Source organism: Microcaecilia unicolor, chromosome 1 (assembly GCF_901765095.1).
Source record: "Microcaecilia unicolor chromosome 1, aMicUni1.1, whole genome shotgun sequence".
Lineage (NCBI taxonomy): Eukaryota > Metazoa > Chordata > Amphibia > Gymnophiona > Siphonopidae > Microcaecilia > Microcaecilia unicolor.
The window spans coordinates 758,848,707-758,861,554 of NC_044031.1; the positions used below are offsets into that span (position 1 = coordinate 758,848,707).

At 44.3% G+C, this 12,848-nt stretch overlaps 1 protein-coding gene across 1 annotated transcript in view; it reads left to right on the top strand.

The window, feature by feature from the left end:
* The window catches only part of ALDH1A3 (aldehyde dehydrogenase 1 family member A3), a 68,754-nt gene that overhangs the window by 30,463 nt on the left and 25,443 nt on the right, over positions 1 to 12,848 (top strand). The window contains 3 exon segments of the mRNA XM_030189744.1: positions 2,966 to 3,027; positions 8,903 to 9,031; positions 11,447 to 11,560. Coding sequence (XP_030045604.1) covers positions 2,966 to 3,027; positions 8,903 to 9,031; positions 11,447 to 11,560 — 305 coding nt within the window.

The following is a 12,848-nucleotide window of genomic DNA, read 5'->3' on the forward strand; positions in this document are numbered from 1 at the left end:
AAAGTGAAAGTGCTTTGTTGCTTTATAGCTTTTACTATATGAGACATGGGGTAAGGAATAATATACTGTAGAGGAATATATTCGAGTTATTCCCTGACTTTTCCACGTCATCACTGTGACCCCTGACGCAGGTGCTAGTCACCGAAACACGGCCCGTGTCGGGTCTTTTTGTCAAGGCTCATTCATTAAAGAACTGTGTCAGGGAAAAGACATGGATATAACAAAAGAGAGGGAACAAAGTACAAACTAAAGTCCAAACAAAAAAAACAGCACCACGGGCCTTTAAAAATGGAACACAGTTCTTTCATGAATGAGCCTTGACAAAAAGACCAGACACGGGCCGTGTTTCGGTGACTAGCACCTGCGTCAGGGGTCACAGTGATGGCATGGAAAACTTGGGGAATAACTCGAATATATTCCTCTACAATATATTATTCCTTACCCCACATCTCATATAGTAAAAGCTACAAAGCACCAAGGCACTTTCACTTTCTGTATCCAAACAGTGCTAGTCACCGAAACACGGCCCGTTCAGGTCTTTTTGTCAAGGCTCATTCATGAAAGAACTGTGTCAGGGAAAAGACATGGATATAACAAAAGAGAGGGAACAAAGTACAAACTAAAGTCCAAACAAAAAAAACAGCACCACGGGCCTTTAAAAATGGAACACGGTTCTTTCATGAATGAGCCTTGAGAAAAAGACCCGACACGGGCCATGTTTCAGTGACTAGCACCTGCATCAGGGGTCACAGTGATGACGTGGAAAACTTGGGGAATAACTCGAATATATTCCTCTACAATATATTATTCCTTACCCCACGTCTCATATAGTAAAAGCTACAAAGCACCAAGGCACTTTCACTTTCTGTATCCAAACAGTGCTAGTCACCGAAACACGGCCCGTGTCAGGTCTTTTTGTCAAGGCTCATTCATGAAAGAACTGTGTCAGGGGAAAAGACATGGATATAACAAAAGAGAGGGAACAAAGTACAAACTAAAGTCCAAACAAAAAACAGCACCATGGGCCTTTAAAAATGGAACACAGTTCTTTCATGAATGAGCCTTGACAAAAGACCCCGACACGGGCCGTGTTTCGGTGACTAGCACCTGCATCAGGGGTCACAGTGATGACGTGGAAAACTGGGGAATAACTCGAATATATTCCTCTACAATATATTATTCCTTACCCCACGTCTCATATAGTAAAAGCTACAAAGCACCAAGGCACTTTCACTTTCTGTATCCAAACAGTGCTAGTCACCGAAACACGGCCCGTTCAGGTCTTTTGTCAAGGCTCATTCATGAAAGAACTGTGTCAGGGAAAAGACATGGATATAACAAAGAGAGGGAAACAAAGTACAAAACTAAAGTCCAAACAAAAAAACAGCACCACGGGCCTTTAAAATGGAACACAGTTCTTTCATGAATGAGCCTTGACAAAAGACCCGACACGGGCCGTGTTTCGGTGACTAGCACCTGCATCAGGGGTCACAGTGATGACGTGGCAAACTTGGGGAATAACTCGAATATATTCCTCTACAATATATTATTCCTTACCCCACGTCTCATATAGTAAAAGCTACAAGCACCAAGGCACTTTCACTTTCTGTATCCAAACAGTGCTAGTCACTGAAACACGGCCCGTTCAGGTCTTTTGTCAAGGCTCATTCATGAAAGAACTGTGTCAGGGAAAAGACAGGATATAACAAAAGAGAGGGTAACAAAGTACCAAACTAAAGTCCCAAACCAAAAAAAAACAGCAACCACGGGCCTTTAAAAATGGAACACGGTTCTTTCATGAATGAGCCTTGACAAAAAGACCCGACACGGGCCGTGTTTCGGTGACTAGCACCTGCATCAGGGGTCACAGTGATGACGTGGAAAACTTGGGGAATAACTCGAATATATTCCTCTACAATATATTATTCCTTACCCACGTCTCATATAGTAAAAGCTACAAAGCACCAAGGCACTTCACTTTCTGTATCCAACAGTGCTAGTCACCGAAACACGGCCCGTTCAGGTCTTTTTGTCAAGGCTCATTCATGAAAGAACTGTGTCAGGGAAAAGACATGGATATAACAAAAGAGAGGGAACAAAGTACAAACTAAAGTCCAAACAAAAAAAACAGCACCACGGGCCTTTAAAAATGGAACACGGTTCTTTCATGAATGAGCCTTGAGAAAAAGACCCGACACGGGCCATGTTTCAGTGACTAGCACCTGCATCAGGGGTCACAGTGATGACGTGGAAAACTTGGGGAATAACTTGAATATATTCCTCTACAATATATTATTCCTTACCCCACATCTCATATAGTAAAAGCTACAAAGCAACAAGGCACTTTCACTTTCTGTATCCAAACAGTGCTAGTCACCGAAACACGGCCCGTTCAGGTCTTTTTGTCAAGGCTCATTCATTAAAGAACTGTGTTCTATTTTTAAAGGCCCGTGGTGCTGTTTTTTTGTTTGGACTTTAGTTTGTACTTCGTCCCCTCTCGTTTGTTATAATAAATACAAATAAAACAGGACAAAGAAAAGAAATAAGATGATCCCTTTTTTATTGGCCTAACTTAATACATTTTTTGATTAGCTCTTGAAGGTAATAAAAATGGGATCATCTTATTTTCTTTTCTATGTTTTATTTCTATTTATTATCGCCTGTAAAAGAGAGGCTAAGTTCTCACTAGATCAAATTCATTTAAAGTGAGAGCCCTGCGGTCCCAGAGGAACAAGCTGCAATTAAAGAAGGGGGGGATTTGATTGAAGGCCATGATCAGGCTAAAATCTGTGTTACTGTTTCCCAGTAACCAGATCATTATTAAACTTTACGTTAAACAAATTCTCTACCCCTCCCCAATCATTATTGATCAAAGAGTTTGCAGGGCCCCTGATTTCATTGCTTAACCACACTACATCCGAGAAATCTGGGATTCATGCTTTTCTTGGTCTTCATTGTCTTACAGATGACACTTTCGTCTGCTTTACCAGACATGAGCCGATAGGTGTGTGTGGCGCCATCACCCCGGTAAGTGCAACAGACCATAACTCGATTGCTGCTTTACCAGGTAGATTCAGGTACATGTGTTCAATTCTGGTCGCCGCATCTCAAAAAAGATATAGTGGAATTAGAAAAGGTGCAGAGAAGGGCGACAACAATGATAAAGGGGAAGGGATGACTTCCCTATGAGGAAAGGCTAAAGCGGCTAGGGCTCTTCAGCTTGGAGAAAAGGCGGCTGAGGGGAGATATGATAGAGGTCTATAAAATAATGAGTGGGTTGAACCGGGTAGATGTGAAGCGTCTGTTCACGCTTTCCAAAAATACTAGGACTAGGGGGCATGCGATGAAGCTACAATGTAGTAAATTTAAAACGAATCGGAGAAACCTTTTCTTCACTCAACGTGTAATTAAACTCTGGAATTCGTTGCCAGAGAATGTGGTAAAGGCGGTTAGCTTAGCGGAGTTTAAAAAAGGTTTGGACGGCTTTGTAAAGGGAAAGCCTATAGACCATTATTAAATGGACTTGGGGAAAATCCACTATTTCTTGGATAAGCAGTATAAAATGTATTGAACTTTTTTTGGATCTTTCTGGGTATTTGTGACCTGGCTTGGCCACTGTTGGAAACAGGATACTGGGCTTGATGGATCTTTGCTCTGTTCCAGTATGGCAATACTTATGTACTTATATCTATTGTACTATTAGACAAAAGGATTGACCTGGAAGTAGTCTCTGATCCTTCTTAGTTTCCATAGGGTTTTAAAGCTCTTCGCTGTCACTGCTGAGACTTGATTTTCAAGAGATAGGCGTTTGTCAAGAATTATTCCTAGTATTTTAAGTAGTGATTCTATTGGGTATATGTTTTGGTCGCATGTGAAGTTTAGGTCGGACATGGGATAATGTTGGCTAAATAGAACTAGGAATTTGGTTTTGTCTCTGTTCAGTTGAAGTTTGAAAGTCGTGGCCCAGTTTTCTATGAAGTTCAGACCCATTTTAACCTTGTCCGATATCTCTGTGATATATTTGTTGAACGTTATGTAAATGGTCACATCAATGGCGTATATAAATGAGTCTAATCCCATTTTTTCCAGTTTCCTGCCGAGTGGGGCCATTATGTTAAACAATATCAGTGATATTTTCTAGGTCTACATTAATTTGTGCTATGACTATTGAAACTCTGTTTATGCAAGTATCACCAAGGTAAAATAGTAACATAGTAAATGACAACAGATAAAGACCTGAACGGTCCATCCAGTCTGCCCAACAAGATAAACTCATTCTACATGGTATGTGATACTTTTATACCCGAGTTTGATTTGTCCTTGCCATTCTCAGGGCACAGACTGTAGAAGTCTGTCTAGCACTGTTCTTGCACTAAAAGTTCTGAAGATTCTGGAATCCTAAAGAGTTACAAGATTCCAGAATCCCAATTAGTAGCAACATTCCATGTAGAACCCCAAAGAGTAACATAGTAACATTAGTAAATGACAGCAAAGACCTGAACGGTCCATCCAGTCTGCCCAACAAGATAAACTCATTTTACATGGTATGTGATACTTTATATGTATACCCGAGTTTGATTTGTCCTTGCCATTCTCAGGGCACAGACTGTAGAAGTCCAGTCAGCACTGGTTTTACTCTCCAATTACCGGCTTTGCCACCCAATCTCCTCTAATATTCAGTAGATCCAGTCCTTCTAAACAGAATTCCTTTGTGTTTATCCCACGCATGTTTGAATTCCATTACCGTTTTCGTCTCCACCACCTCCCGCGGGAGGGCATTCCACACTTTCCGTGAAAAAATACTTCCTGACATTAGTCCTGAGTCTGCCCCTCTTCAACCTCAATTCATGTCCTCTAGTTCTACCGCCTTCCCGTCTCCGAAAAAGGTTCATTTGTGGATTAATACCTTTCAAATATTTGAACGTCTGTATCATGTCACCCCTGTTTCTCCTTTCCTCCAAGGTATACATGTTCAGGTCAGCAAGTCTCTCCTCATACAGTTTGCAACGCAAATCCCATACCATTTTCGTAGCTTTTCTTTGCACCACTTCCAGTCTTTTTACATCTTTAGCAAGATACGGCCTCCAAAACTGAACACAATACTCCAAGTGGGGCCTCACCAATGACTTGTAGAGGGGCATCAACACCTCCTTTCCTCTACTGGTTATACCCCTGTCTATGCAGCCTAGCATCCTTCTGGCCACGGCCCGTCGCCTTGTCACATTTTCGTCACCTGCAAATCCTTGGACACCAACACCCAGTTCCCCAGGATCAAAGTCTGCTGCACTAACCACTAGGCTAGTCCTAGCTGGGTCAGATATTGCATAGGAGACTGGTACAGATAGACTGATAATGGGGAAAGTAACAGACTGAGTGGGGCAGGAAAATACCTGCCATGCCTGAATGTAGCTGACCTTGAGCGTCCAATGAAAGGTGAGAGAGAAATTCAAATAAATAGATAAAACATTTAGGGCCAGACTCAGTAAAATCAGCACTCGGCACTATTCTGGGATGAGCGCTCTTTATAGAATGCTGCTTAATGGGAATCATGTGCCCAACTGAAACCTGGTGTAAATTCTGCTGTGCAAACTGGGCACGGATTCCCGGAACTCTGTAACACTATGCACATCTTTTGTGAATGCCTCTGACCTGCTCCTCCCATGGCTACGCCTCCTTTGGGTTGGATGTGGATCTTTATAGAATCACACGCATAGGGTACCATATTTCCTCCCCCAAAAAGGACACATGCCCGCCCCCCCCCTTTCATGCCCTCGCTTCCCCGTGTCACACACCCCGTCACCCCCTCCCTTACCTTACTACTGCCCTGGTGGTTTACAGATTGGCAAACCCGCCCGGTTGCCCGGACATGTCCGGGTAAATCCGGACATATGGTAACCCTACGTAGGGTCCAGCTGTACAGCACATCTGAGACTGTGTCTGCTATACCAACTATATTTTAGGACTGAACACCTGGAAAACCAAGTGGGTGTCAATAACACATGTACTAAAACTGTGCTGGTGCACCTGTAGCAGGGGCGTAGCCAGACCTCAACGTTTGGGGAGGCATAGTAACATAGTAGATGATGGCAGAAAAAGACCTGCACGGTCCATCTAGTCTGCCCAACAAGATAAACTCATATGTGCTACTTCTTGTGTACACCTTACCTTGATTTGTATCTGCCATTTTCAGGACACAGACCGTAGAAGTCTTGCCCAGAACTAGCCCCACCACCCCCCAAAGTGGAGGGGCACAGTTTGGCCCGCCTCCCTGCCACAATCCCCGCCCTGCAGCCACCCCACACACTTTGGCTGGCGGGGGTCCCCAGCCCCCACCAGTTGAAGCCTTTCTCCTGCAGTGCTCTCTGTGCAATGCCTGCCCTGCTTCCTCTCACATCGCGTGTATGCTCGGTTTTAGTGAAACTGAGCACGGAAACACTTTTAAAACAAATAGGAGAAAATATTTTTTCACTCAATGAATAGTTAAGCTCTGGAACTCTTTGCCGGAGGATGTGGAAACAGCGGTTAGTGTACCTGGGTTTAAAAAAAAGGTTTGGACAAATTCGTGGAAACAGACATGGGAAGCAACTGCATGCCCCAGGATTTGTAGTATGGAAATTTGCCACTCTTTGAGATTCTGCATGGAATCTTGTCACTCTTTAGGATTCCAGAATCTTGCTATTCTTGGGGTCCTACATGGAATGTTGCTACTCTTTAGGATTCCAGAATCTTGCTATTCTTTGGGATTCTACATGAAAGGCTACAGAGGAAATTGGAGGGTCATGGGATAGGAGGAAATGTCCTATTGTGGATTAAAAACTGGTTGAAGGATAGGAAACAGAGAGTGGGGTTAAATGGGCAGTACTCACAATGGAGAAGGGTAGTTAGTGGGGTTGCTCAGGGGTCCGTGCTAGGACCGCTGCTTTTTAATATATTTATAAATGATTTAGAGATGGGAGTAACTAGCGAGGTAATTAAATTTGCTGATGACACAAAGTTATTCAAAGTCGTTAAATCGCGACAGGATTGTGAAAAATTACAAGAGGACCTTACGAGACTGGGAGACTGGGCGGCTAAATGGCAGATGATGTTTAATGTGAGCAAGTGCAAGGTGATGCATGTGGGAAAAAAGAACCCGAATTATAGCTACGTCATGCAAGGTTCCACGTTAGGAGTTACAGACCAAGAAAGGGATCTGGGTGTCGTCGTCGATAACACACTGAAACCTTCTGCTCAGTGTGCTGCTGCGGCTAAGAAAGCGAATAGAATGTTTGGTATTATCAGGAAAGGTATGGAAAACAGATGTGAGGATGTTATAATGCCGTTGTATCGCTCCATGGTGCGACTGCACCTTGAGTATTGTGTTCAATTCTGGTCGCCGCATCTCAAGAAAGATATAGTAGAATTGGAAAAGGTGCAGCGAAGTGCGACTAAAATGATAGCGGGGATGGGACGACTTCCCTATGAAGAAAGACTAAGGAGGCTAGGGCTATACAGCTTGGAGAAGAGACGGCTGAGGGGAGACATGATAGAGGTATATAAAATAATGAGTGGAGTGGAACAGGTGGATGTGAAGCGTCTGTTCACGCTTTCCAAAATACTAGGACTAGGGGGCATGCGATGAAACTACAGTGTAGTAAATTTAAAACAAATCGGAGAAAATTTTCTTCACCCAACGTGTAATTAAACTCTGGAATTCGTTGCCGGAGAAAGTGGTGAAGGCGGTTAGCTTAGCAGAGTTTAAAAAGGGGTTGGACGGTTTCCTAAAGGACAAGTCCATAAACCGTTACTAAACGGACTTGGAAAACTCCAAAATTCCAGGAATAACATGTATAGAATGTTTGTACGTTTGGGAAGCTTGCCAGGTGCCCTTGGCCTGGATTGGCCGCTGTCGTGGACAGGATGCTGGGCTCGATGGACCCTTGGTCTTTTCCCAGTATGGCATTACTTATGTACTTATGAATGTTGCTACTCTTTGAGTTTCTGAATGGAATCTTGTCATTCTTTAGGATTCCAGAATCTTGCTATTCTTTGGGGTCCTACATGGAATGTTGCTACTCTTTCAGATTCTGAATGGAATCTTGTCACTCTTTAGGATTCCAGAATCTTGCTATTCTTTGGGATCCTACATGGAATGTTGCTACTCTTTGAGTTTCTGCATGGAATCTTGTCACTCTTTAGGATTCCAGAATCTTGCTATTCCTTGGGGTTCTACATGTAATGTTGCTACTCTTTAGGATTCCAGAATCTTGCTATTCTTTGGGGTTCTACATGGAATGTTGCTACTCTTTGAGTTTCTGAATGGAATCTTGTCATTCTTTAGGATTCCAGAATCTTGCTATTCTTTGGGGTCCTACATGGAATGTTGCTACTCTTTCAGATTCTGAATGGAATCTTGTCAAACTTTAGGATTCCACATGGAATGTTGCTACTCTTTAGGATTCCAGAATCTTGCTATTCTTTGAGGTTCTACCTGGAATGTTGCCACGATTTGGGTTTCTGCCAGGTACTTGTGACCTGGCTTGGCCACTGTTTGGAAAACAGGATACTGGGCTAGATGGACCATAGGTCTGACCCAGTATGGCTACTCTTATGTATGTTATGAAGCAGGGCAGGCAATGCGAAGAGAACATCATTGGAAAAAGGCTTCAGCTGGCAGCCAAACCAGGGGCCCCGGATCCAATTTGGGGAGGCCCAGGTCCCCCGTAGCTATGCCACTGATCTATAGCAGATTAACTGTTTTTGAGACTTTGTATTTGCAAATAAACTTTCTAACCTGTTTTATCCTGGAACAGACTCACTCTGGTCGCTTCCACTCCCTTTTCGTGCTCTAGGAGAGAAACTAAGACAGAAGATGCAGCAGGTAGCTGAGCAGCACTGACCTGACCTCCTTTGTGTATTTTAGTGGAACTTTCCATTGCTGATGTTGGTTTGGAAGCTGGCTCCAGCCCTGTGCTGTGGAAACACCATGGTAATCAAACCAGCGGAGCAGGCACCACTGACATCCCTCTACATTGGATCCTTAGTCAAGGAGGTAAGAGCTGAATTCCCTCTGCTTACGTACAGGGCTCTGTTGTGCAGTTAACAGCAAGAGAGAACTTGTGGACAAATGATTTCTGTGGCTCTGTGGTTAAGCCGGACAAAGTCCTGAAACCTATTACTTCAAAGTCTCAACATGGGCCCGTGGCTGACAGGGCCTAAACCACAGTCCGTGGCATGTGACTGCCATGCTCCAAACACAGTCTGTAAGCTTCTCTCTTTAGTTTTCCAGGCCTGGCTCCAGCAAGACCTCAGAACAAGGCATCTGAGTCTTCAGATCCAAAGGGGAAAGGGAAATGGGACTTGATATACCGCCTCTCTGAGGTTTTTGCAACTACATTCAAAGTGGTTTACATATATTCAGGTACTTATTTTGTACCTGGGGCAATGGAGGGATTAAGTGACTTGCCCAGAGCCACAAGGAGCTGCAGTGGGAATTAAACTCGGTTCCCCAGGATCAAAGTCCACTGCACTAACCACTAGGCTACTCCTCCACTAGCAACATTCCATGTAGAATCTCAAATAGGCTGGGATTCTGGAATCTTTTGGGGTTCTACATGGAATGTTGCTACTCTTTTGAGATTGTGAATGGAATCTTGTTAATGGGACTTGATATATTGCCTTACTGCAGTTTTTGCAACTACATTCAAAGCGGTTCACATAGTATATACAGGTACTTATTTCCACCTGGGGCAATGGAGGGTTAAATGACTTGCCCAGAATCACTAGGAGCTGCAGTGGGAATCGAACTCAGTTCCCCAGGATCAAAGTCCAATGCACTAACCACTAGGCTACTCCTCCACTCCAAAGGCTGGCTTACCTCAGATAGGTCACAGTAGCTAAACTTATGTCGCAAAGGCATATGGTGGGGATTCTGTTCTTCCTCCCCTGGGCCTAATTAACCCTATTCTGGCCCTGCCTTTTATACTCCCTCCCCTCTCACTTCCTCTCTGGGTGGGATTAGAGGTTTTATGGTGGTTCACAGTACCTGAGGCAGGGGCTGCTCTTAAGGGTGAAGGGCAGTGTTCCATAAAGCCCATCACAGGCTCTCTGTGAGCAAAAGTGCAGCTGAGGAGGGAACTTGGAGTTTGCTCTTTCTTAAGGCATGACGCACTATGTTCCTGCACTGTACAGACTCAGAGTTGACTGTCCCTATAATCTAAGCTGAAATTGTCCTTGAAAGAATCTATAAAATCATATACGTAGTGGCACCTTGTTAAATATGGCTGCAAATAGAACAAATGGAATTCCTTGTGCCTTGTACATTTTTGGGGTTCCGGAGAAGAAATAAATTTGATGATTATGAAGAGTTCTCTTTTGCTTTTCTTGTCACTTTTTCAAATAAAACTCTTTGTCGTTGATATATTGGAACTGGCCATACAGCATGAAAGGTTCTTTAAGATACTACAGAAAGAGGTTGGGAATCATTAGATGTACACAGGGGCCGGTCTTAGGGCGAGGCGACTGCATAGGGCCTCGCGCTCAAGGGGGCCCTGAGCAGCGCGTCTCCGCCCCAACCGCCAGAGTTCCAGTCCCCCTCCCTCTGAATTTTAAAAGTTACCTCGTCGGGTTACAGGCAGCGGCAGGCGGCAGCAGTGAAAAGCGTGCAAGCTGCTCGGCGCTTCAGGAGCCTTCCTTTCCCTCTATCAGCTCTGGTCCCGCCCACGAGAGAGAAAAAGGAAGGCTCCTGAAGCGCCGAGCTCGCACGCTTTCACTGCTGCTACCTGCCGCTGCCTGTAACCCGACGAGGTAACTTTTAAAATTCGGAGGGAGGGATAGGGGCCTTGGAGCTGGGAAGGAGAGAGTGCTGTGGAGCTGGGAAGGAGGGAGGGGCCCTGGAGCTCGGAGGGGGGCCGAGCCCTGGAGCTGGGAGGGAGGGAAGGAGGGAGGGGGCTTGGAGGGAGGGGGGATTGTCCTGGAGCTCGGAGGGGATAGCCCGGGAGCTCGGAGGGAGGGGTGGTTGCTCTGGGGTTAGGATGGGGCGGGGCTAGGATGGGGCCCCATCAAATTGATCTGCACAGGGCCCCACACTTGCTAAGACCGACCCTGGATGTACATTGGATGACCCCACTCTCTTCAATGCATGGGTAATACTGTTAGAATTAATTAGTCATTTGGGAAGCATGTTGGGAATATTAACATGTAGAGAAGGGGGATCTCAACCCAGTCCTCAGAACACACTTAGCCAGTCAGTTTTTCAGGATACCCACAAAGAAGAAGCAGGAGATACCTTTGTATACAGTAGAGGCAGCGCACACCAATTAATTTCATGAATATTCATTGTGGATACCCTGAAAACCTGACCGGCCGGGTGTTCCCCGAGGACTGAGTTGAGAACCCCTGCTGTAGAATGTGTCCGAAGCATAACGCAGAGTTATCTCATCTCCTTCTTCCTCCTATCTGTGCACAGGCTGGTTTCCCTCCTGGTGTGGTGAACATTGTGCCAGGATATGGACCTACTGCTGGCGCTGCCATGTCCGCTCATCCGAACATTGACAAGATTACCTTTACGGGATCCACTGAGGTACAGTGTCCAGTCTGAGAACCTTAGCAAAGCCCCAGAAATACCGGTAGGAAGAAAATGTCTTCCTCTGAGCTGAGCCGGAGAAGTCCTCTTTTGTCTCTTCTCCTGGTACAGAAGCTGTGATGAATGACAGCATCACACAAAAACCTAAAGGACCTCATACCACATGCTAATAATAATAATACCACAGGGCTCATCACTCATACAACTATGACATAAGCATCTTCCTGGGACAGCCAAAATAATCAACCTGAACATTCTTGAAATGTTTTCCTGATAACCCAAGTTAAGTCTGAATGAAACATTCACAGATTCAGAGACTGGTACTTGCAGATCATAATCGAGGCAGCAGGGTCAAAATGCCTCCTTAAGGGAATCTGCTCTCAGGTTAGAAGGACCTGGGTACAGTTCCCAGGTTGGCTGTTCCTGGAGATGCTGCATAGGTGACAAACCAATGCGACTGGTCCTTTATAGGTCACATTCACTATTTGCCACATACCCTGCAACTTAGACCAGTTCCTAATTCCTTCTTGAACTGTATATAGAACTTGGCACCCTGTCAAAAGAAACCAGACAAAAAAGTTCCCTACCTAAAAGTCCCTGACAAAATAGACTGCTGACAAAAGGACCTGATGAAATAGATTTCTTTTTGAAGGGTACAAAGAAGTGGAGGAGCCATAAATTACTGAGAAAGTCCAGGGCTTGTCACTTGAAAGTCCTGGCACCTGCCTAGGGCTTGACTTCACTATCCACACTTGGTATCTAGTGAGAATCATAAATCTTCTTGACAAGATAATCCAGCTTGATTAAGGAGGTTTCCCTGCCCTGTTTTGTGTAGAGTCTATTTTTGTCTTGGGTTTTTTTTTGTCGTGGTCTGTTTTGGTTTTAGTCTGTTTTGTTGGGTTGTTTTTGTCATGGTCTGTTTTGGTTTGTCTGTTTTGTTGGGTTGTTTTTGTCATGGTCTGTTTTGGTTTTAGTCTGTTTTGTTGGGTTGTTTTTGTCATGGTCTATTATGTTGGGGTGCCATAGAACTTGCCTTGAGTTTAGCCACCCATCTATTTATCCTACTTGACTTTCTACTACCCATCTTGTCCCCATCTATATATCTACACTTGGTCCCTGGCTGCATAGTAAAATGTCTCATTGTATTGTAGAACAGTATTAGCATCATATCTGTTGTTCAGATGTTGTAATGTCTGCTTATTATTGGGTGTTCCATTGGTATTATACTGACATTATATTATAACTGTGTTTGTCAAGGCCTCTTAAAGCGTAATATTATTAAGAC